The 26,431-nt window shown below is 37.1% G+C and overlaps 2 protein-coding genes across 2 annotated transcripts in view; both read left to right on the top strand.

Annotated features, from left to right (window-relative positions):
• Positions 1-291: 291 nt before the first annotated feature.
• On the top strand, positions 292-16,345 carry flvcr1 (FLVCR choline and heme transporter 1). Its single transcript, XM_079830713.1, has 10 exons — positions 292-1,221; positions 1,985-2,129; positions 2,559-2,699; positions 4,325-4,392; positions 6,453-6,556; positions 7,860-7,970; positions 8,338-8,443; positions 8,686-8,797; positions 8,884-8,948; positions 13,527-16,345. Exons 1-10 carry the CDS (start codon positions 556-558, stop codon positions 13,608-13,610), a joined length of 1,602 nt encoding a protein of 533 aa, XP_079686839.1. The 5' UTR covers positions 292-555; the 3' UTR covers positions 13,611-16,345.
• Positions 16,346-18,459: 2,114 nt separating this feature from the next.
• Positions 18,460-26,431, top strand: part of vash2 (vasohibin 2) — a 49,460-nt gene continuing 41,488 nt past the window's right edge. The window contains exon 1 of the mRNA XM_079830711.1: positions 18,460-19,281. Coding sequence (XP_079686837.1) covers positions 18,961-19,281 — 321 coding nt within the window. The 5' untranslated portion in view covers positions 18,460-18,960. The remainder of the gene's footprint in view (positions 19,282-26,431) is intronic.

The following is a 26,431-nucleotide window of genomic DNA, read 5'->3' as shown; positions in this document are numbered from 1 at the left end:
CATACAACATTAGCCAAACAAAGCTAGATAAATGTCAGTACCTTTTAAACACGTTTTAAGCTGTTTTGTTTTGTTTTTGGTTTGCTTTAAATTATTTAACTAAAATTTAAAGTAATTTATAAAATGTGAAGAAATTTGGTTTGCAAATTAAGAGCTTATGTTAGTAGCCTGACGCAGCTCTCATTGTTAGTAGTCTACTGTAGATGGGCTCGCCAACTTGCCCCGCCCCGTCTGCAGTCTCATTGGTCCCTGTCAAGCCTATAAATCCACTTACTGTACCAGACTACCAGTGAGCTAAAGCGGAGCAAATCTAAAGTGGATGCGCGCAGATCACGCCATCATCATCTCTCGCATGCTGCTGAAGCCGGTAGTGATCGGAAACGTGGCCCCATATTCAGGCCGTTATTCGTTTTATTATCCAGTGGACCGTTCGAAAACGTCATCCTCTTTGTTTCACGCGGCTTACCGCCTCAGGAAACGTTTAGTCATAGAGTTACAAATCCAGTCCGATTTGATATGAAGTAGAATCTAAGCAAAGTGGTTAATTTTGCCGAGATGGTGGCAGGTGAGTTTCTTCCAGAGCAGCATGTTCTGCCTAACAGCACACCTGACGGCAGTGTCACGGAAGCAAATAGTAATACAGGCGACGACAGCGTCTACAAGGAGCTTTCAAATGGATCGGTCCATATAACATTGGATCCAAAGGTGCTGGAGCAGGAGCTTCCACCACCGGACGAAAAAGAGGCGATGCTTCCCGCCGAGCAGGATAACGATGCGCTCGAGACGAGACTCTACTGGAGGCGGTTCGTCGTTCTCACCGTGTTCAGCCTCTATTCGCTAGTCAACGCGTTTCAGTGGATCCAGTACAGCATCATTGCGAACATCTTCACGGAGTATTATGGAGTATCAAACATCATGATTGATGGGCTCTCCGTGGTCTATATGGTTGCGTATGTGCCTTTAATCTTCCCCGCGACGTGGCTGTTGGATAGGAAGGGGTTGAGGATGACTGCGTTGTTAGGGGCCGGGTTGAATGCACTGGGTGCGTGGGTGAAGTGCGCCAGCGTGGGGCCCAACCTGTTCTGGGTCACCATGACCGCACAGATCGTATGCTCTGTGGCACAGGTGTTCATCCTCGGTCTCCCCTCCAGAATCGCATCTGTTTGGTTCGGCCCGAAAGAAGTTTCCACGGCCTGTGCCACAGCGGTGTTGGGCAACCAGGTGTGACCTGTAAATGACATGACATTAGCTATGCAGTTGGTTAAATATTACTCAACATTTGACATAGTGTGAATGTCACTTGACTTGGTATTTAAAATTACGAATTGTTGCAGTCAGGACAGCTTTCACGTTATTATGTAGCATTTACCAAAAAAGAAAAAGAAAAGCAATGGTTACAATAGTTATCACCAAAATACCTGCTGGACAACTGTGTTTTGGAACATGGTAGCTGGACTCAACACAGAGAAAAAGGGTGTCAAAATTGTATCTTTAGGGGTACAACAGCTTGTCACTGGGGCAGTACCCTTAAAAGGACATATTTGTACTTTTTTTACCACAATAAGGTCCAAAGTAGTACCTTAAGGTACATATTTGTACTCTAAGGTACTAATATGCTCCTTTTAGCAGTACAAAAGGGACAAATATGTCCTTAATAGACAAATAAGGTTACTGCCCCAGTGTCAGGCTGTTTTGAAACTTTTTTCTCTCTGTAGATGGTCTACTCTAAAATGATCAAAAGTTGCTGGTTCCAATTGACTTCTGTTGTATCTAACTAGCAAAACGTGAACTATGGTAACCATGGTGCATGTTTGTTATGGATATGGTGCTTTGTAGTATTTAAATACACAGTCAGTGATATAAACACATTTAAAGTGAGGCCAGAAATATTTGACGGTGTATTTATTATTATAGGGTGTAGTATTTTATTATTGTTTTATATGCTTAATTTTTGTGACTTAATGGTCTGCTTATTTCCCTTCAGCTTGGTGTAGCCATAGGTTTCCTGCTCCCACCTGTACTGGTTCCTAACACTGCAGACGACAAAGATCTCATGGGCCACAACATCAGCATAATGTTCTATGGAACAGCTGCAATTTCAACTCTGCTCTTCCTTCTTACAATATTTGGTAACAATCAGTATACTTTTCACATTGTTAGAACTTTTTCCAGAAGTGAAGTGACACAAGATAAAGGAGATAAAGAAACAAATGCAACTGATGCATGTATTAATGCTTAGTCTAAACAAATCATGGAAAATATAGTCTTTTATGTCATTATGGTTCACAATACACAATCAAGTTGCAACTAGTTGATTTGGAACAACTTGCACATTATCTTTGCATATAATGGCGTGTCATCTGTCATCATAATATGCAAAAGGGCTGTTTTTATAAACATAAGCAGGAGAGTTGTATGCAGCAATGATTAATATTTTAAAGAGTATCGAAATCAATACAAGTATGTTAATCCCCCATGACAGCTTTAAACATGTTTAGTAATCCGATTATCAGAATTAGATGTTCATGTGTGTCTCTAATTCTCACTCGTTTTCTCAGTCGTTAAGGACAGACCTCCACTCCCACCCAGCAAAGCCCAAGCTGTTCTGTCCACTGGTCCAGGCGAAGACTATTCATACAAACAATCAATCATCAACCTCTTTAGGAGCAAACCCTTCATTCTGCTCCTTATCAGCTATGGTGAGAGGCAATTATTCAATACAAAAATAGAAAATTCTGTCATTATTTAAGGCTGTTTTGCACCAAGAACAGTAACTATAACGATAACTATATTGGCGTCCACGCCATATCGTTCTGTTTATTCTAAGCACACGCTGCAGTTATGGGGTCTGCCACTTTAAACGCTCAAGGTGGCAGGATAGATTTTGATTGGCTGTCAATGTTTTTATCGCTGCGATGATAATCCTCCAGTAGGCTTGCTACGATAGTCGGTGTTGCCGGTGTTACCGGTGTCCAGACTCCACACCGGTTACATCACTTGCCCACCGTGGCACCGCCCACCGTCTTTTTGATTTTTTTTTATAGTAATAAAATAATTTAGTTCAGTTAGAGAACAGACAATACAAATAAAAACTGAACGTGTCTGCTTAATAAAGCAGGATCCGACCGTGAGTCTAGGCAGCGGCAGGAGTCATTCATCAGATTTAAGAGTGTGGAGCTGACTGAGATGATCGCGGAAGATTTGGTTTCAAAGCGAAACGTAAAAGCGCGTATTTAAGGGAGTTTGTCATTTGTTTTGTTGTTGTGTTTTTCATTAAAAATAATAGGCTAATGAACCCACAATCCAAGCAACCCGCAGCCGAATTGGCGCTAATTAAAAACCGAAAGTAAAATGTGCACGGCCGCACAGAGCGCGCATTGTTTACTTTCGCCTGGCTCCGCAGTGCGAGCCTCCGCGCTACGCTGCTGCGCGGATTTATTTTTGCCGCGCGCACCCTCGCGCTCGTGCGGGCGCGTCGAGTATAAACGAGGCTTTACGGACGAACTAACAGTGTGCATTCATGGCGTGCATCTCAATCATAGACTGATCAATGCTTGATCAGTGCCCCGACTACTGAACTAGGGAACTGATTGAGATGCGGCCATGGCCTCACAGAGCGCGCATTTACAGACGAGCTGTCATTCACGGTGTGTGCGCACTGGCGCGTTTTCAGTTCAGAGCGGTCGTGTGCATGTTACTTTCGGTTAGATAGAATTAGTGATTTAAAAGCCTCCGCCGGTGATACCGGTATTACCGGTGTTGTCACACATCAATTAACCGGTGGGAAAATTTCCTCACCGTCACATCCCTATCCTCCAGTCTAAAGTGAACGCTACACCTACACACACCACTGCGTGTTTCGAAGCAGATGCAGAAGTGAAGTCCCGTCTCTTCACCTGCACAAAATGCCACCATGCTTTTTAAAAAAAAAATTATAGGAAACCTGTGGACTCGATGTCCTGACAGGCTGAACACAATAATTTACCATGAAAATGATTCATTGGAATAGAAAATCTACCGAGAATACACAGACTCCAACTGAATACCAACCTATTCAGCACTGAGCCAACGCAGAGCTCGGCAAGCGACTCCCTCTCGTGACGTAATATGACGTGATGTTGAAAAAAAAAAACTTTTTTACAAGCGGCCAACGAAACGGCCTCTTTATCTACTAAATTTGTGCTCATGTCTTTTTAAAACATTTTAAATCCTGCATTATCTTTTCATTTGGTATTTTCATACAAGGTTATATATTAATTTAGACTTTTTTTTTTAACCTGCAATATGCCCTTTAATAATTTTGTTAATAATTTAATGTTTTCAGGCATCATGACTGGATCATTCTACTCTGTATCTACACTTCTTAATCAAATGATACTTACTTACTATCCGGTAAGTGACCTTTGATAAACTCTGTACATTTATAACATGTGCATATGTGTAGGGGTCTTTCTGGGTCTTGCCGGGAATGGGCAGCTGGTCACAGATTTATTGTCCAGTTCATTAGCCTCTTTTCATGCATGCCTGCTACTCCTGACAGAGTCCAAATGAAAAGACAAGCTCTTCTGTGTATATTCCCAAGTTTGATCTGTCTGAATGTTCTGCAGGCTTTCCCACAAGGCTTAAGTTTAGTGACCGCACACACCATGTGATATTTCTTACTGTGCATAGCACATCCAAATCTGATCATGAGATCTTTTAAAAAGAGGTGTCACTGACAAACTAATGCAAGTTAAGCCAGGTGCACACAGTATGATTTATTTATCCTTAACGATTGTTGCTTGTCACACTGTACAAACATGAGCCCTGCTGTTAAGTCATGTCACACTGTGTGACAGTCAAGATTTGTTGCACAAAGGGAAAACAAAGATGATGTGTATGGAGCAAGTGGTGGTTTGTTGTCACACTAATTTTGTCATCAGGTTCTGTGCCTCCTATTGGTTTTCGATTTGACTGTTGTTGTAGGAGAAGCCACACTGCAGGACTGTGCCTCAACTTCTGAGACTTGCGTTAAAATTTGAGCGCAATGGTTATTAATCGGCTGTCTGCAATTTTGGCCTAGGATCAGAGGAATCTTTTAGGATTTGCAAAATTTGTCTCAGACAGCCAGGCCAAAATCGTACTGCGCACCCGGCATTAGTCAAAAATGTTGTAGTAGACGAGGCCCAAAATACATTTTGGGCCCAGTTGCAACAAACCTCTTAAGCATCTTAATATTATTAGTTATAATGCAACAAACCTCTTAACTTTTAATACTATTAGTTATAATTATAAACAAATTAGTGTTGTCACAATACTGGAATTTCTAACTTTGATACGATAACTTGAAAAACATTGATATTTGATACCATTCTCAATACGGAATAAGGGAATCTGCCATATAGATATTTTTATTATCTCATATATTTTTTAAATTAATTTAGGCAATTTTGTTGCACTAGCATTCACACTGCCTTTATTTGAAACTTTGAATTAAATGAGCAAAAAAGACAAGCAAACAGCCAGTAATAATAAGAACAAATTGCAAACGATAGCACACATAAATACAATAAAATAAAAAGACAAATTAAACATGGCTTTTCAGGTAGGTCTAACAGTAATATTCGGGTAAGAAATACTAAAGAACTTCAATAAAGTAGGCCAATCAAATATAAAGTAACACTGGATAGTCTTCATTGTAAAAAATTTAATGTAGATTAATGCTTACAATCAAAGTTACAAAAGTTGTTTAGTCAAGAGCAAAGAGTGACAGCAGCAGGTATATTAGGCTGCTGTGTTTTCTTTCTCAACTATTTAAGTTCCAAAACTGACTGTGTTTTACTGAACACTCGCCAAAATAGCATTTTGTCATAATTTTGTATATATTTGACCGTTTAAGTGCAATAAGCCATGAAAATAACTTAATTTGGTGCGTCAGAATGAGTTATGGCACGCACAGAGATGAGAATGGTTTGTATGGACTTATCTAACTCTGGGGGATACAGTGAATAAGCTAAAGTCCCAAAAAGTTCCTTTAAAACTGCGAATGAGTTAAATTATGCGCAATACCCGCAAGTAGTAATAGTGAGTGAGAGGAGGCAGGTGTGTGTCAATTTGCCGTCGGAGAGAAGAGAGAGCAAGAATGCGCATCTGGTATTGATGTATCGATACTGTGGAAAATTAGTATTGGAATAGTTTCAGATAATTCTGTATCGGTACGTATCGAAATATCAATATTTTTGACAATACTAAAACAAATGATCACTAAGGGTTTTCTTGACTTAAGGGCTTTGTTGCAATCAGCTGCGGGTTAAACTGGAGGCCTACTGAACTTGCTTTTGAGAGCTCTTTATACCAAAATCCTGAGATCAAACCTCGCTGGAGGACAGTATCTCTAGCATGTTTAAAAGTGATAGAAATGTTCCTTTGAACTCTTAAAATCACATTCAAACCTTCTAGAACTTTTTTTTTAGGGTGAAGAACTAAACACTGGCAGAATCGGCTTAACTTTGGTGGTGGCTGGGATGTTCGGCTCAATACTGTGTGGAATCTGGTTGGATCGTACTAAAACCTATAAGTATGTATATTTGGTAAACCAGTGGAATGTTTTTCTCTAATGTTTTGAAGTATTGGCTTTGAACGATTTAGCTCACACACTCATATTAGCACCAGATTTTCATTATTAGCCAGTGTTGGGGGTAACGCGTTACAAGTAACTCCAGTTAAGTAATCAGATTACTTTTTGAAGTAACTAGTAAAGTAACGCATTACTTTTAAAATGTACAACAAAATATCTGAGTTAGTTTTTCAAATAAGTAACGCAAGTTACTTTGTTCTCCCATTTATTGACTGACTTGTCCCAATGTTGAGAGAAATCGGAAGTGCAGAGGCTTTGTGTGCGAACACGATGGTTGTTGTAGTTCTAAATGTGAGCATGCATTTAATCATCTCACTTGCACAAAAAAGATTCAGTATTCCTCAAAATTAAAACAAACACTCAAATGCAAAATCAGAATACTTATGCAAACCTCCAATAATTAAATATGTTAAATAAAACAAACATTTTTATGCATTTAATCTCACTTTATTGACCAATGTACTTGTTGCTGAGTCTGACCTTCGATGATTCAGTTAGATTTTTTTTGTGTTAAACTGTTTTCTCCTGCATCATATTCTTCCGTATTCTTCCAGAACAGTAGGCGTGAATTTGCATTTCCTTCAGCCTGAGGCTTTTATTTCAATTGTGGTGTGAAAGAGCCTTTACATTTGCCCAAAAATATAAAACAATTTTTTATAAAAAGCAAACAAGCCCAGCCCAGGTGAGAAAAAATAACGTAACAATTCACTTTTCTTAAAAAGCAACTAAGTAACGCAAATAGTTACTTTATAACCGAGTAACTGAGTATTGTAATGCATTACTTAGCAAAGGAACTTTCCTCAGCACTGTTAGCAGCTGCTAATCAGTAAATCGTTTTGACTATGTTGAGTATTTATTTTCTTTCTAATTTTTAATTTACGGTGACGCCACATTAGCGCCATTTCAACAAAATATAGAGGTCAAAAAGGTTCATTTTATGTTGTCAAAGTGTAGCAATGGATGAATTACAGCTCACAAGTCACTTACAAGCCAAGCACTTTTCTGTTGGTCAACATAGCGAATTTGCCTGACCAAATTGAACCCATTGAGAAATCTGAGTGGGGAAATCTTTTGTCCCCACAAAAAATTCCATATTGCGTGGATTCCTATTGAAATTACTGAATTTTGACCATGAAAACTCATTTTTTAAAATCATTTTACTTTAAAAATAGATTTTTTTTTTTAATCAGATTTGAGACAAGCAGCTTGTCAAAGGTTTTTAATTTTTCCTCTTACCCTTTAGATTGACAACACTGATCGTCTACGTGCTGTCTTTTATTGGAATGGTGGTGTTCACATTCACGCTGAACTTGGATAATCTGCTTATTATCTTCTTTACTGCTGGGGTCCTAGGGTAAGCCTGCCAGTTCAACTTATTGTGCCCGTTACTATAATTTCTGAAATTAGTATCTTGAGTCCAGACAGAAAACTTTTTTTAAATTATATATATAGAGAAATGTAGTACCGGTGCATCTCTAATATATATATATTAGAGATGCACCGGTACTACATTTCTCAGGACATATTTAGGACATTATGATTCTTGTAAACAAGTCAGCAGCACATGTTCCGTGTTTAAAGAGAGCAGAACTGGTCAGGTTTTGCTTTCCTGTTGCTGTTTGATAAATGTTTATACATGCTGTACGTTAGCTTCTCTTATTTAAATAGCTCTCTGACAGCCAGTTACATATGACTCATGTTACTACTATTCTTTTCAAAAGGTTTTTTATGACTGGCTACCTTCCCATCGGCTTTGAATTTGGTGTTGAAATCACATACCCTGAGTCAGAGGGTACGTCATCTGGACTTTTGAATGCTTTTGCACAGGTATGTGTGGCCTGCTCATTCTAAACTTGTTTCATTTTTGTAATAAGCTTTCAGTTGGTCATTTCCATACACGCCATGGTAACCACTTTCAGCCTGGTGGAATACACACCCACATTTATTTTGATCAACTTAATCCTTCAGCATTTACTCTGTTTATCTCCAATATGTTGACGAACAAGTTTAGATTCTTCTTGAAGTCATTGGTAAGTGTTTCTGTCTCATATTCTATCTTTAATTTGTAGGTGTTCGGCATAATTTTTACTCTCATACAAGGACAGCTGACCACAGACTACGGCCCACTCAGCGGAAACATTTTCTTGTGTGGTTGGATCCTCCTTGGCATTGTTCTAACAGGTTACTTTTCTTATTTACAGGCCTTTCTCTTATTGATCAGTATTGTTGGTGAACAGCATTAACAAACTTTTCTGTTGCTCTTACAGCTCTGATTAAATCAGACCTCAAAAGAAACGACGTCAATGTGGGCAATACAAACAAAGGACAAGCAGTAAGTCTCAATTTTGTGCTATTCATGACTCAACCATGCAAATCTTGATCATGTGAAGTGGTAGATATCTCAGTGCGCTTATAATCAGTTTAGTGCAAGATCAAAGTTTCCCTTTAGGATCAAAAAGCTGCTTGTCTGAGAAAACGAACCAAACTATGCTAATCAAAGTGAATATTCATTGGTAAGGTTGAGGTAAGAGATGAGGCGAGGACTCAATAATGCAGAATTGATGGGCTTTTATTTAATATTAAACGATTTAAAAAAATGACCCAGAGGGGGGAAACAGGACCGGCAGCAGGACTTGACTTGACTTGACAAACAACAAGGCATGGGAACATTTGAAGTAGGGCTGCAACTAACAAATATTTTAATAATCGATTAATCTGTCGATTATTTCTTAGATTAATCGATGAATCGGATTAAAAAAACATTAATTTCCAATCCTTTATTCAAAAACAGAACTGACAGTGCAAATTCACAGTGCAAAAAATCTTCAGAAAGTCCACAGGTTGCTACAATAAATCTATAAATCTTTTATATATATATATATATATATAAAGAAAAATACTAATCAGAAAACTCAACAGGATGTTAGAACTTGTTCTCTACACTACACTCAGATGCACACACTCACAAACAAAATTAATGGGTTTAGTTAAATTGTAATGCATTAAGAAGTTCTCTAAAATGTCCAACCCCATTATATACTCCTGGAGAAAACATCTACTGTATTAACCTATTAATATGAGTGATATTAAATCCAGACACAGATTTAACTGCTGTGACATATTAAAAAAGATTATGTAAAAATTAATTAAAACTACTCCTCCTAAAGAAGAACACAATGTCTTATTTTCAATGAATGATATGCATTCTTTTTAACAACTTGCATACAACATTACTTATAGATTAAATATGGATTAAATAATTAATGTATAATAAATATAATGAATCCTTATTAAAACTAAAGAGGTGATTTTCTCTGTCTTTTGTTGTTTGATTAATATTAAGAGCACAAATGTTAGCAGGTTAATGGACTGCTGTCACTTTAAGACCGAATGCTAACTGAAAATGACAATAGATATTAGTCATAGTTTGTGTCATTCAAAGCTGGTTTTGATTTTTGTCTCGTTTTTGTCTGTGAAAAATGTTGTTGATTAAAATACTGACAATTTGTCAACGAAATTAACATAGCAACAGATTGAAAAATGAATGGGCCAAAAAAGGCAAGTGAATAAAAACGTGTCTTTAGTCTTGAAAACTGTACCACCCCTGCTTTTGTTATTAACAAGCTAACACTAACCTATCATGCTTGTCAAGCTGGATAACGAGTAAACACCAGAAGAGCTACTGGAGGGACGTCACGCTCCTCACTTCCAAACAGAACAAAACTGGGATTTTGTAGTGACTGAACGTTCCCCTGCTGTTGAACTTCCTCCTCATCAAGGACTCAGAGATGTTTTGGTTTTAGGTGTTGAATCACCGCCGTGGTGCTCCCGTGCCATGCCGCGTCGCTTTTGCTGCAATTAACACACTTTCTCGATTTATTAATGGCGCTTTTCGACTGGTACGCTCGGCTCAGTTTGCTTTTCCGCTGCGTGGTACGACGGTTACAGCACGGCTCGCCCGCTTCCACTCAGCTTTGCGCTCAACCGCGCTTTCTTTATACTCAAACATCTCCGCGTCTTATTGACGGGCATAATAGTCACGCGACACAACGAATCGATAATGAAATTCGTTGCCAACGCTTTTAATAATCGATTTTTATCGATTTTATCGATTCGTTGTTGCAGCCCTAATTTGAAGATGATCTGGCACTGGACTGCAATTGCAAACACTAGGAGAATAAATAGGGAACAAACAAGGCAGGTAATAGAGGTGCCAGGACAGATGGGGCAAATGAACCAATATAATCAGATAACAAGGGCGGGGTTAGACAATAGACATGCAAGCACATGGCACAGAGAACCAGACATGACAAGCCATGTGTTCATACTAAACAAAAACAAGAGCACATGGCCAGCGAACACAAACATAAGCCATGTGCTCAAACAAAAAAAGACACCAACACGCAGCTAATGAGAACAATCATAAGATGCGTGTTCACACAAAAAATGACAACATGAAAGCACGCGGCTGATGTAAACACGAACCGAGTTCTACACAGAAGAGCTTACGGCCCGAGCGAACTCGAAACTGCACGCTCGCACAACAAGACAGAGCGAATGCTCATCCAGTGCGCTAACAACAGGAGACAAACACAGAGAGCATGAATGTCCGAACCCCGACACCGAACCGAAACCAAACTAGACCGAAGTGTTGGGATGTGAACACCGTGCTCTGCACAAAACAACCGCACGGCCATGACAAGACAAGACGTTAGTAGTGTCAGAGTTCTGCCACCAAAACCAAGAATAAACAGACCGAAGTGACAGAACCCTGACATATTTGAAAGTAAAATATAATGTCAAAGTGTTATTTTTCTTTTTTTGTACGTATTTATTTATTTGTTATGGAAGCTTGTTTCCGCCACATAAAACAGTTTTAAAGATAATAGCAACTTTTTATCTCTTTCTTTTACATAAACTGATATAAACTGGCAATTGCGAGTTATAAAGTCAGAATTGCATGATATACAGTCAAAATTGCATGTTATAAAGTCAGAATTGCTGACTATAACTCGCAATTCTGAGAATTCACGCAATTGCTACTTTATATCGCGCAATTCTGCGAGGGGAAAAAAAGTCAGAATTATGAGATAAAAAGTCGCAATTACCATTCTTTTTTTATTTTTTATTCTGGGGCGAAAACAAGCTTCCATAAATTGTATTATTTTTTTGGAAAAATTTTAATATAAAACCAGACAGCATATTTCTGTTCTTTATTTTTCAATGTACACTACTGTTCAAAAGTTTGGGCTCACTAAGGTTTTTTGGTTGCACTTTATTTTACAGTACATGCACTTACGTGTACTTACCTAAGAAAGTACTGGGTAATATAAGGTAACTACATGGGTTAAAGTTAGGTTTAGGAGTAGGTTCAGGGTTAGTACGTAGTTATTACCCAGCTATTGCAATTACTATAATAAAGTACATCGTATGTACACGTGGAACAGGACTGTAAAATAAAGTGCTACATTTTGATTTGTAAAGAAATTAATAGTTTTATTCAGCAAAGGTGCATTAAATAGATTTTTGCAACATTTTATAATGTTACAAAAGATTTCTGTTTCAAATAAAGGCTGTTCTTTTGAACTTTCTATTCATCAAAAGAATCCTGGAAAAAAAATCAGGGTTACCCACTGATCTATATAAATGACTTGTCATAAATGACATCATAAAAAATGAAGCCGTCACGCCTAGGCTAACTGGAAATGTTTCAACCATGATTTCGTTAACAGCATGCATTTAGAAGCAGTTAATGATTTAAACGATGATTAAATAAATAACACAGCATACATAACATTTATGGAATACTCATATAACACTTACACCCATATGAAAACAAACGGCATAAATTCTTTAAGAGTCTGAAATAGATGTTGCTCAACCAGGAAATAAAATACACATAACTTATTCGGGCAGATAACGCTGACTGATCAGCTTAACACCGATATACGTTAATGTTTAATATTACTAACCCCTAATTAACGTATGTCTGTGTTTAGCTGCAGCAATTGATTCGAATAGCTTATCCATAAAAATATGTATTCATATTTATTGTATATGTATTCCAATAAATATTAATACATAGAGTTATGGAGGGTTAGGGTTAGTTACTAACCCTAATACTCCATTACATATATACAGAAATATATTTTTGTGTTAGTTCAGTTACGTTACCTGTGTCGGCAGTGTGCCGTAGTCACACCCACATTAACGATTTCAATATATGACTCATCCTCTCCGAAAAGACCATAAATATTACAGATAACATCTGAAGTAACTATTAATTTACATACATATATCATAAAACTAATCCTGTGAGACTGAGATGCTGCAAATTGTGTGATTTTTAGCTCAATGTTTTGGCTATACATCAATGATGCCCTCTGTTGGTAGGGAATGGTAAAATGGCCGCTCGAACACTTCTGGTGGCTTCACGGCCTGATGGCAGTTTTGAACGCGATGAGCAATCCAGTCATTTCTATAGATCAGTGGGGTTCCCACAAAAATGTCAAGTAGTAAAACATTTGGTAATAACAACAAATGTTTCTTGAGCGCCAAATCAGCCTATTAGAATGATTTCTGAAGGATCGTGTGACATTGAAGACTGGAGTAATGATGCTGAAAATTCCAGAATGAATTACATTTTTAAAATTGTATCACTGTGGTAAATAATTATATTTAATATATTCATGTTTTGCAGCCTTGGTGAGCCTTTGAAGATACTTCTTACAAAAACATTTAAAAAAATCTTACAGATCCCAAACCTTTGATTGGTAGTTCATTTGGCCTTCGATATCCTGATGTTCAAGATAACCATTCTATCAATTAAATGCCTTCTCAAGAGACATGAAAAAGATTTCCATGTCTTTAATGAGATCTTAATTTGAACACGTGTTTCTCTCCCCTGAAGGTTCCCACTGAGCTGCCTTCTGAAAAAGCGTTCAGTGACATCAAGCCGGAGTCCTGTAGTTTACCTCATGAGACTTCAATTTAAGTCTTAAACGTTTCCAACAGCACATCAAAAATCACAAGAGATTACAGACTCTCCTGAGATGACTTGAAATCTCCTTATTTTTCTGTAATGTAGTGATGTTATAGCACAATTTTCAGTGAAAATGGACCGTGATAATTGTTCACAAATAAGCTGCGAATTCATTTCACCCCGTCTAGGCTGATTGTATATACAATCTGCCTCTTAATTATACATGCATGATTATTTTTTTTCAAGAACTGTGGACCAAATATTAAGTATTTAACAGGGCTTCACAATCCTGTTGGTGTGATTGGAACAGCATGTTTGTTTGCTTCATCTCAAAGGATCTTTCGGACTGTGTGCTCTGACGTTTCTAACGTCTGCTGTTGCATTGCGGAACATCTACATGAAATAGTTCCACAAAGACCATAAATTCCCATTTTATTTATTCAGGATGATGAAGAATTGCCATGCTTTCAATGAAGAGTGTTCTTTGAACTAAAAGATATAGTACTATGCACTATGCAGTGCTTCAGCGAATTATGAGACTGTGGCATCATTTCAAGTGCTTATGCAGTCATTGCAAGAGAAAATTGAATGTTGTGTAAGTTCAGCTTTTTTGACCTGTTCCAGAGAGCACAAATCAACCGTTCAGAATTCCTACCACGTTATGAATGTGGATCGTTTAAAAAGGAATGATCTGTTTACAAGAGTGTGTCGCTGACGGGCCTAGTGAGGTTTTATGAAACTGTCATACCTCAGAAGTGAGGTGGAAAGAGCACTATTATTTTGATGGCTTATAAGCCTAGGTTTACCTGCTTTTAACTACTTTTTTGTACTTTTGATGCATATTTATTGGAAATATGACTTTTTTGGGGGCTGTTTTTGTATTTATTAATTTCTTACAGTTGTTTTCAGAATTATTGGCACCCCTGGTAAATATGATCAATTATGGCTGTAGAAATAAATCTGCATTGTTTATCCTTTTGATCTTTTATTTTTGTTAAATCACAAAAATCGAACCTTTCATTGAAGTAAAACAATTGAAAGTGATGAAATAAATGCTTTTCTCCAAAACACATTGGCCATAATTATTGGCAGCCTTTTATTAAATACTTTTTGCAACCTCCTTTTGCCAAGATAACAGCTCTGAGTCTTCCTCTATAATGCCTAATGAGTTTGGAGAACACCTGACAAGAGATCAGAGACCATTCCTCCATACAGAATCTCTCCAGATCCTTCAGATTCACAACTCCATGTTCGTGCTTCTTCTCTTCAGTTCAGCCCACTCATTTTCTATAGGGTTCATATCAGGGAACTGGGAAGGTTATGGCAGAAGCTTCATTTTGTGCTCTGTGACACATTTGTGTGTTGATTTTGATGTTTGTTTTCGATCGTTGTCCTGATGGAAGATCCAACCATGGCTCATTATAAGATTTTTAGCAGAGGATGTCAGGTTTAGATTTGGATCTGTTATTTGCTAGAATCCATGATACCATGTATCTGAACAAGGACCTCCAGCAAAAGAAATAGGCCCACGACGTTAAAGATCCAGCAGTATTTTTAACCGTGGACATTGGGTACTTTTTATCCCTGTTTGCACCAAACCCATCTGGTGAGTTTGCTGCCAAAAAGTGGTTTTTTTTTTTAGTTTCATCTGACCATAGAACCAGGTCCATTTTGAAGTTCCAGTCGTGTCTGACAACTGAATATGCTGGAGTTTGTTTCTGGATATGCGAGAAGGATTTTTCTTGAATCCCTCCCAAACAACATGTGGTGATGCAGGGGTTGTTTGATACATTTTTTTGGCTTTCTGACCCCAAGACTCAACTACTCTCTGCACTTCTCCATCTTTGATCCATTTGAGAGTCTTTGGCCACTCAAACTTTTCTTCCTCGCCGTGCAGTAAGACAATATAGACACACGTCCTCTTCCAGGCATATTCCTATCATCTTTAGTTGATTGGAACTTCTTAATTATTGCCCTGATGGAGGAAATGGGGATTTGAAATGCTTTAGCTATTTTCTTACAGCCACTTTCTATTTTGTAAAGCTCAACAATCTTTTTCTGCACATCAGAACTACATTCTGTGGTTTTACTCATTGTGGTGGATGATTAGGGGAATTTGGCCTTTGTGTTTCCTCATATTTATACTCATGTAGCTGTGAAACATGAAGTCATAGCTAGACAATTTCATCAAAACAAAGAATGCAAAAGAATGCTGCACGGGGTGTGAATTCCTTATTTCGGTGCTCTTTCGATATAAGGGATAGTAACCCTTGGAAATTTTTGGAGTTTGCACTAGACAATTTCATGCTCCTAGTCACCCTGGTGTGCTAAAAAATCTAAATATTAATGGGAATATACTTCAGATATATTTTACTTTGTTGTAATCTATTGTAACTTGTTTTGGAGAAAAACATTTATTTCATGTGATTTTCCCCTGACTTTCCATTCTTTTACTTCAATTAATTTTTTTTTATTTGTTTTATGATAGATCAAAAGGATAAACAATGCATATTTATTTTTGCAGCCATCTTTGATCATATTTACCAGAGGTGTCAATAATTCTGACCACAACTGTACTTGTCGGTTAATGAAGGCAGCTGTGCAAGGTTTCACATGATTGTTACAAATGATGCTGAAAAATTCACTGTAAAGTAAAAAAACTCATTTGCATTAAACTCTGTGCATTGGAGGACTGGAAATGGTTCATGTTTCCATCACTGCTGTTGTAAAATAAAAATGATTTAGCGAAAATTAAAATATGCAGTTTGTTTGTTATTGCAAATATGTTATATAACACAGGGGTTTCCAGTCTTTTAGATGCAACGGACCCCCAATCATTCATGATTATTCTCTTGCAAGGGATATTCAATATTTGTTTTTATAAATGTATAAAATGTTATTCTGAAAATATTTAGTTTGTTTCCTACTCATAGTAATTTACTTTTAGAGTAATTATTTGCTTTACTCATGTATTTAAGTCTTTTTTTTTTTTCATTTATCTTAATCTTGTTGGCACTCCCTTGTGAGATCCTCCCACCTGCAGAACTTTAATTAAAGGGGTTGTTGGAGCAAGTTTGAATTTAGAACTCTAGCGCCCTCTAGTGATCATACAGGACATTTGACATTCATGAAGGCGTTTTGACCTTAAAGAGATAGTTCACCGTAAAATGAATATTCTGTCATAATTTACTCACCCTCAACCCTGTATGACATTTGACTTCCATAGCATACCATACTATGGAAATCAATAAGTGACCATCAACTGTTTGTTACCAACATTCTTCAAAATATCTTCTGTGTTCAGCAGAAGAAGGACATTTATACTGCTTTGGAGCAACTTGAGGGTGAGTAAATGATGACAGAATTGTATCTTTTGGGGTGAACTATCCCTTAAAGCAGTGGTTCCCAACCACGTTCCTGGAGGACCCCCAACAGTGCACATTTTGGATGTGTCCTTTGTCTGACACACCCACATCAGGTCTTGGAGTAGCTACTAATGAGCTGATGACCTGAATCAGGTGCGTTTGATTGAGGAGACATGCAAAATGTGCACTGTTGGGGGTCCTCCAGGAACGTGGTTGGGAACCACTGCCTTAAAGGGTCATGAAACCCCAAAACACTTTTTTTGAGATGTAAACAGATATGTATAGGCTGCACATCATTGAAAACACTAAAGGTATTCATATGTGAAAAATTGTTATTTTTGCATTTTTGCCATTCATTTGAAATTAAATGTGCTTTTCTAAATTGACAGCATGGAGACAGCAAGACAAAATAATTTGGCAAAGTTTAGATCCAGTGTAGATGTTTTGCTGCAACACTCCTTTAAAAAAAAAAAAAAACACTCAAAAAATCCTGCAATTGTTGAGTTGGTATAGACAAAAGAAGACAAAAATGACAACGGGATTTATAAATGTACAAAATATCTATATTAAAATTCATAATTATTATTATCTATATTTAAATACATAAAATATTATCACACATGTAAAAATGTCTTGATACTTCTGCTCACCACTGCTCATATGAAGGCAACTGGAATAAAATATTGTATGTTCTCATGAAATAGTAATTAAATAGAAGTTAATTCCGTCCCTTAAAAATGTTTTGGACACGACTGGCATTTCTTTATTGATATAGCCACACTATAAGGGTTATTATAGTTAACTAAAACTTTAAAAACATTATTTTTGATACTTGAAATAAATTACAATGTTAAAAATTAATTTATTTCAGCTAGTTACTAGGGATATTACTAGGGTTTCTCACGTTCATTTAAAGCCAAAACTGAAATAAAAATGAATGCAAAACTATATATATATATATATATATATATATATATATATATATATATATATATATATATATATATATATATATATATATATATATATATATATATATATATATATATACACACACATATATACATATATATATACACACACATATATACATATATATATACACATATATACATACATAATAGTGTCTCAATGATACTAATAATAACACAGATTCTAATTTTCATGTGTTTTGAGGCCACATAATGAAAAGTGCAAGAATTATTTCACTCTACGCAAAAAATATAGCGACAGTTACGGTTAATGCCTTTAATATACATTTTTGAAAATTTTATAATATGGTTTGGCCTACACTATCACTTTAAATGCACAATTTAAAAGCTCACAAAAACCCTGCTGGATACACAGTGAAAGTTCACGCCTATTTCCGCCATTTTGGCCAATCACAGGCTGATCTATTTCCCTTAAATGGAATCGAACCCGCCTCGCTTTGTTGCTTTACCCAATGAAAAAGCACCCAGAACTTGATTGGCTGTTGTTTATGGTGATACAATAACAGTATCAAAAAATGCTAGAGTGAGTGACCATTTGTTGAGACCGTGAGTGAAAGCGGTTACACGCCTACACAGAAAAACAAATCATTCATTAATACTTTGCAGTCAGATATTAAATCAATCTACCGTGGATTATTCAGCCCGTGATCCCTCCGCTGGACTCGGTCGCCTCCTCAGTGTTTTTTAGCGAAAGGATGAAGTAGTTTCTGTGGCTCCGGGGCTGATCGCCAACTACAGTATGCGGCTTACTGGGAATATATGACAATCTATTCTGCAAGGACATTCACCCATAGTTTGATACAGAAATGGTATCACTGACCATTTTTTCGGTCTCTGGATCTTTTTCAAACCACCTGAATTTTCATACTTGAGCGGGACTGTGTGGTTTTGGCACATTAATATGCAAGCTCGAGACGCAACATGTCTTTGTGCATGAATGCTGGGCAATCATAACTGATCTGGGGAACAACAAGGGGAAACTCCCCCTCGGAAGACGTCTGAACAATGACCGGACCAAGCGCCACCAGCAGCGGTGGTGGCTCAACGGCCAAGATCAACAGACACGGCCGGTCCAAAAGCACCAGTACCTACTGTCACACTACGGGTCCCGCTGCTGAATCCGCCTCGTCCACTGCCGCAAACAACACCGGTAGGTCGTCCGGCGAGGAGGACGAGAAAGACGGCGGGGTCCCGTTTTTCGTGAACAGGACGGGCTTTCCCATAGACGGTGTCACCTGGGAGAGAATGTGGTCGCACGTCACCAGAGTTCATCCTGATGGACAGGAGATGGTGGATAGAATACGAAACGCAACACACATCCCAAAAGTAGGTTGAAAGTGTGTTTCAATAACCTAAACATGTTTGGTAGCATATAGATTCCCAAATATTTAATACCTTAAATGTTGTCATGTTAGGAAGGTCAGCTATATGATCTTGGTTTCTATATGAGCCCCAGAATACTTAGGAATTCTGATGTGTAACTTATATGATATATATGAGGCAACTCATTCAACAATGGCCAAAAATGCTTTCTTGGTTGGCAAGTTACTAGGTTTTGAGCAGTGTTAGGTAAGTTACTCTAAACAAGTAATGAATTACAGCTTCTATTAGATTACTGTACAAAGTACTCTCTCCAAAAAGTATTTAATACTTTCTAAATCCTATATCAACCTCGACTAACGTTAGTTAAGTGATTCAAGGATAGACATGAAATGGCTCTTTTAATTAATTCAAATAAATAATATAAAACTTTGTTTATTTTAATTATTCTTATTAACTGACCAAAATTATTACAAGTTTGAGGTGAGCGTGAGAAGGATACATAAAACATGCATTTTAAAGTTAGACTTTACATTTTGATGTTAATTCCACTGTTGTATTATTTATATATATATATATATATATATATATATATATATATATATATATATATATATATATATATATATATATATATATATATATATATATATATATATATATATATATATATATATATATACTAATTGTTCTACAGTCTATACACAGTATTGAGTTCAATTACATCAGAAGCAACGGTAATTAAATAACAGAAAAAATAAGAATAATCCCTTACTTTACTTTTTCAAGGGAAAAGTAATTAAATATACTGTAACTAATTGTTTAGTAACTAGTTACACCCAACACTGGGTTTTGAGTAACAGCCACGGTATGTTTGTTAAAAAGTGTTCAAATGGACAATGGTCATACCTTGGTATTACCGTGTTTTTGGACATCTTTGAAGTGGGCTTACACAGACAGCACGTGAATATAACACTCATTTTTACCTTGGTATATATGTTAAAGTTTTCATAGGTAATTTATTACCATAGTACCTTTTAAAGTGATTTTCGTTCAAAAGTTTGGTGTCAGTATGGCTACTTTTATTCAGCAATGAAACACTCAATTGATCATAAGTGACAGTAATGGCATTTCAAATGTTACAGAGGATTTCAAATAAATGCTTCTCTTTTGAATTTTCCATTCATTAAAAAGTCCTGAAAAGTTCCCACAAAAATATTACACTGCACAACTGACGTCAACATTGATAATAAATGTTTCTTAAGCACCAAATCAGCATATTAGAATGATTTCTGAAGGTTCAGACACTGAAGACAGGAGTAATGGCTCGTGCATCACAGGAATAAATTGTAATAAAATGTTACAATATTACTGTTTTTACTGTATCAAATAAATGCAGCCTTGGCGAGCTTCTTTCAAAAAGGCTTATTTACAGGAATAGTGTTTATATATAAATAGCTTCTTACAAACTGCCATGCATGTGACCCAGTTTTCAAGCAGAGGAAGTGTAGGCTATGTGACATGTGAGCAGATTTACTCATCCATGTGTTCTCTAACACTGCTACATTGTCCCTTGTCATACTGTAATTTAATTAAAAACCAGGCAAAGGAGAGATCTGATCCACAACTATGCAGAAACATTCTTATGTTAATGCACATTATATGAGGAATGATGCCATGTGATGTCTTAGGACTTTCATTGGGATTAAGGATGCAGTCATGACCCTTTATCACAATGTTGCTCTAACCTCCAAACATAAACCAATCAGGTCTGATCAGGCTTCATAGAGCATGCAAATAAAGGGCCTCGGAGGGGATAAAGTGAGTCTTAATCACAGACTAAGTAATCCTCAGCGCTCAGGCGGACAGTATTCTCAGGGTCAAGATGTGTTTATAGTGGCTCTTTTGTTTTTGTTAACACTATTGTGCATTCCTACACGCTCATATGTGCTGATGCGTGCATAACAAGGGCGCCCGATTGGCCAAAAGCATTGAGTCAGATCCCCAGATGTTAAAGTGATTTATTAAGGGGCATTCCCAAACAGCAAGTGTTGAACAGGTGCGTGGAGTGAATCCGACAGATCAGCCAGATTAGGAGTCACGACAGCGACACGAGCCAGACATTCCTGTTAGATCCATTGAATGGAGTGGTAGTCCATGGGAAAGTCCTAGCTGTGAACCCATAAATGACTGTATTGATAAAGAAGCAAAGAATCAAATCCGTGATAACCTTGGATCCGAGGACACTGCAGTTATTATGTAAACGAACCACATACTGGTACAGCGGTGTCGATGTTGATGCGGTTAAACAATGTTTGAAAGCCAAATAGAGTATTCAGAGAGTCTATTATTTTTCATAGCACATCTTGCATCTTTAAAATGATCGTTTGGCTTTGTTTATTATTGTAATCCATTTGCTGGTGTGCTATTATGGATAATCTGCGTAATTCCCACTGATCTATATAGATTAATATAGATCAGTGATAATTCCTGTTATTTTGTATCACAGTTTCCACAAAAAATATTAAGCACAACTGTTTTCAACATTGATAATGATGATAATTTGTTATCAGAATGATTTCTGAAGGATCATGTGACACTGAAGACTGGAGTAATGGCTGCTGGAATAAATCACAGAAATAAATTGCAAAATTGAAAACAAATTTCACCTTGACGAGGCTTCTTTCAAAAACATTAAAGACATTTCAAACCATTACCTACATTTATGTATGCATAATACCTTTTTAATAAAAAATATTTTGGATTTGGTTATTGATATAATCCATTTGCTAGAGTGTTACTAAGGATAAGTTGGATAATTCCTGTTGTTTAGCTGGATCTTTACGGGAAACAAAACCATCATAGAAACTACTCGAATGTTTTGTTTTAAAATAGTTTTTATCAAATTGTGTTTGTACGCTGCAATGACTGTTTCTGTGAGTCCACATCTGTTCTCTTAGATGGACAAATGTTTTCGGTGGCTTGTATCGTCACCTACAGCAAGTGAGTTTCAAGTTTCTGTACAGTCCCACGGGTGGGCAGAGGTCAGCTAACGGCTCTGTGAGTGTGGATTGTGGCCTATTTATTGCTGCTGACCTCCTTTCAGGGTAGAAGAGACCCAGTTGAGCCAGTGGAAGCTCTCTCAGAGAATTCAGACGGTCAGAATCAATATTCAGAGTGTCATTTGTATTTAGATACACTTTTTGGAAATCAATACTAAATTTAAAGACTGAATGTAAATAAAATGATGCCATCACTGTGATAAGATCATACGAACAGTGGTTCTCAACTGCTGGGTTGCTGGACAATAATGCTAAATGTACAGTTTGCTTTTTACTCCCTTTTTACACCACTTCTTATTGGTGTTTTCTGTGACAAGGTCACTGTTTTTTAAAGGCACAATATGTAATTTTTGCCACTAGAGGTCGCTTATTCAGAACAAAGGCGTAGCTTGATGACGTCTGGATTTCGCGGAATCATGTGAGTTGTTGTCTTCACCTCTATAGAAAAGGAAAAGAATCCGACAGGACTCATATTCATGGCTGAGCGAATGTATCAAAGATTTATTAACGTTACTGTAGTGTGAAGCAGGGTGGGGCTGAAAGCTGTTGGAACGAAGCGAGGCAGCTGAATCAATTGCTAATGAGAGACAAGTCAAAAATACAGTAAAAATAAAAGTATTTATTTATTTAAAAAATATCATATTACCTCAAATTTTTAATGGTAGTGTAAATATTAAACTGCAACCAATATGATCGTGCATAATAAGGAAAGCAAAATGAATATGTCAAATCAAGTGAGGATGCTTCCCTTAAAGGTAGGGTAGGTAGGATTTGGTTAAAAAACGTTTTTTCCAAATTTGTTTAAACTTTCTTTATATATCAATACATAATTAAAATGTAAGTACTCTGAAAAAGAAAGTATGTAAATTGAGTGTCTGTAGACCTCTCACGGCTGTTTTAAAGACAGCTCATTATTTCCATTCACTCCACCTTCTCCCTTCTGGGCTCTTTCCAAAGCCACGCCCCCAAAACACATGAACGCGCCACGCTGACCGTCAGCTGAAAGGCGCATTATTTACCTGAGACGAGCGGAGAAGAAGGACTGTAGTGACATCATGTCAGAATCACATGTAATAAAAAATCTAACTTCATCATTATGAATATAAACAAATAAGATGTCTTTTAGTACTCACTATCAAGCTAGAATACCGATACTGGTAAAGTTTAAAATACACACACAACACGTCTACGACACACACAGATACAAGATAAAAGCATCAGTAAACATAGGTAGAGAATATAAAAACAAACCGCGGAAATAAACGTGCAGGTAAAGTTCCCGGTGAACATGGTAAAAGAGTTTAGACAGAGGGTAGTAGCTAAAGCTGACTTAGTTCTAAAAAAAAGTTCCTGGATGCGGTGTACTAGCTTTTTTACACATGCATTTTGTTATCTAAAGTTACATTTTGCGAAATTCAACACGACAGTGATCAACTTGAGCTAAGCATATTGAGTATTTATCATCTCTACTAATGGTTCGCTAAGTGTATAACATTGTAACTTTATGCTAAGTAATGTTATGTTAGCTATATTAGGCAGCTACGTGTGCTAGTGAGACATGCTTCATGAAAACATAAACCAAAAAAATGTATAATCAAAATGAAAGATTACCTGTCCAGCAGAAATACAGCCTCGTGAACTCCTCAAATCAAACGGGTGCGCCAGGGTTGCCAGGTTTTCACAACAAAATCTGCCCAATTGCTAAACAAAACTAGCCCAAAACAAGACCAATCGTGTTTCTCCGGTAAAAATCGCATTTGGGTGGTAAAATATGTGCCTTTTTGGTAGGGCTGCCTGCTAAAATTCGCAAATCCCAGGGCAAAATATCACATAATTGGGGTCGCTTCAACCCGCGGACATGAAAAACAGCCCGCGGCAACAGTGTTGAAGTAGCCCGACTTGGCAACACTGGGGTGCGCGCATGTGGGCAGATCCTGGAGCAAAAGCGGCGGTAGCCATGGTAGCAAGAGAGAGTGCCAAGATCGCCCAAGCCAATCACTTGTTTCGGCCCGAACGAAAATAATGAGCGGTGTTTATTTCAGATTAAAAAGTCTAGAGTCACTCGATTTTTATACTCTCTTTTTCAGAGAACTTACATTTTAATTATGTATTGACATATAAAGAAAGTTTAAACAAATTTTGACAAAAGTGTTTTAGATCATTCTTACCAACCCTTACCTTTAACATTTGTTGTTGACATAAAAGTGTGTCCAAATAAACTTATTTTCGTCAAATTCAGCTCACATTTGGCAGAGGGCATGAATAATTAATTAAACATAACCAAAGGAAGTTTAGCAATTTATTTTAAAGATAATTTTGTTGACTTTTATAGGGTAAAAATGTTTGTACTATGTTGAGTTTCCATTTGAGTCTTGTAACAAAACCAGTTGAGAAAATGTTAGTCAACAAAGACAAATGTCTTCGACTAGTAATCAGTGTGTTCAAAAACACCATTTTAATGAGGCTGTAAGTTCTTATGACGTTTGTCACACCTTGGGTTTCTGAACACCTCTATATTTAAGCTGAGAAAGGAGGTGTGTGTTTGCAGAAAGCACGTCTGTCTTTCAAAAGTTACTCAGAAATACAGCATTATTATTCTGCTATCATAACACTGGCGCAGACTTAGACAAAAAAACATAGTACCTAGAGTACCGAAGAGGGTGCGTCTAAAGTAATGAAAAGTGGTGATGAGAAAGTATCTGCAGAGAGAAAAACATATGTACATTCACGTATTTGTCAGACCATGAACAAACATTTTGTTACTACAACTATGAAACTAAAAGCTACTGAGCAGAGATAGCAGATAATTGAATATTACTACCTAAAACAAAAAGGAAAATTGCCTTGGCCAACATATTCGAAAAATTTGACTCATTGATATCAATGTCCCTTTAAGACAAGTAATTTCACTCGGCGGCCATCTTTGAAAATCTCTTTGAATGGGGAATCATCAAATTCTCTAAAACTGTGTACTAAGCTTACGATTCAATTTTTATATTTGAAATCACCAATGAAATCTGACAACAACTGTCATAAATTTTGTTTCTAAATGCTTGAATCATGACAAAAAAAAAAATATTTTCAGCCTGGATAAAGCTAATGCGGATGCACAGTCCTAAGGGAGCGTATCAGAACACTGCCTGTTTCTATAGCAACCGGAGCTTCTAATGGCAGCTGCAGAGATGCGATGACTTTACTAATCAACGATTGGCTCTTTCATTTAGAAGGCGGGGCTTAATCGCCATATTTGGCATTGCATTTTCTCCCATCCATTCAAGTAGTGCACGATCTTCCTATATATAAAGTCTTTGATTGATATCCATGAAATAAACGCGTTTTAAACCACCAGATACACTCTCAGAAAAAATGGTACAAAAGCTTTCACTAGGATGGTACCATTTTGGTACTTATATGTACACTTTTGGAACCAATATGTACTTTTGAGGTACTAATATGCAATCTCTTGGTTCAAAGGGTACCACCCCAGTGACCGCTTTTGTAATTTTATTTCTGACTGTATAAATACGATACACAATTTCAGCGGTTTTACCATGAATACAGACAAGTTACCATGATATCACCAAAAGTAATTTATTTTGTCTGCATTACTATAAAACACACGCACATTTAACAGATGCATACTTTTTTTTTTGTAAGTTAGAACAGCCTAAACTGCAGCCGGTGACAAACAATAACAATACAGTGAAATACTCAACTAACTATGACCAACTATCTAGCTCTCTAACATGAATAAAATAATTCATCATGCCTCTAGCTTACTCAGTAGAGCTGCGTTCTTCATGACGCGGAACGTTTGTAGGTTAATGTGTCAAAAGTACGGTGCCAATCAAAATCTGACTTTGCGAAACAGACTGTCTTTAAAGGTAGGGTAGGCAATTTCGGACAGGCTAGCAATAGCAAGCTAGCTTTAGCTGCATTTCCACTGCGGGAACATTCCCCAGGAACTAGGGACTTTTTCAAAGTCCAGGAACTTTAGGGGGTGGGACTTGGGTGCTGAACATGCGGAAAAAGAGTTCCTGGGACAAATTGTTCCGGTGGAAACGGGGCTTTTGAAAAGAATAAGGTACCAACAC

This window comes from Gobio gobio (genome assembly GCF_949357685.1).
Source record: "Gobio gobio genome assembly, chromosome: 12".
In the NCBI taxonomy this organism is placed as follows: Eukaryota; Metazoa; Chordata; class Actinopteri; order Cypriniformes; family Gobionidae; genus Gobio; species Gobio gobio.
The sequence above is the reverse complement of the archived record's forward strand: the minus strand, read 5'-3'. Positions and strand labels throughout refer to the sequence as shown.

Coding starts and splice junctions, on each gene's coding strand:
- flvcr1 (XM_079830713.1), top strand. CDS start 556: ATGGTGGCAGGTGAGTTTCTTCCAGAGCAGCATGTTCTGCCTAACAGC. Junction 2,130..2,558: donor CTTCCTTCTTACAATATTTG/GTAACAATCAGT, acceptor TCGTTTTCTCAG/TCGTTAAGGACAGACCTCCA. Junction 7,971..8,337: donor TTTACTGCTGGGGTCCTAGG/GTAAGCCTGCCA, acceptor TCTTTTCAAAAG/GTTTTTTATGACTGGCTACC.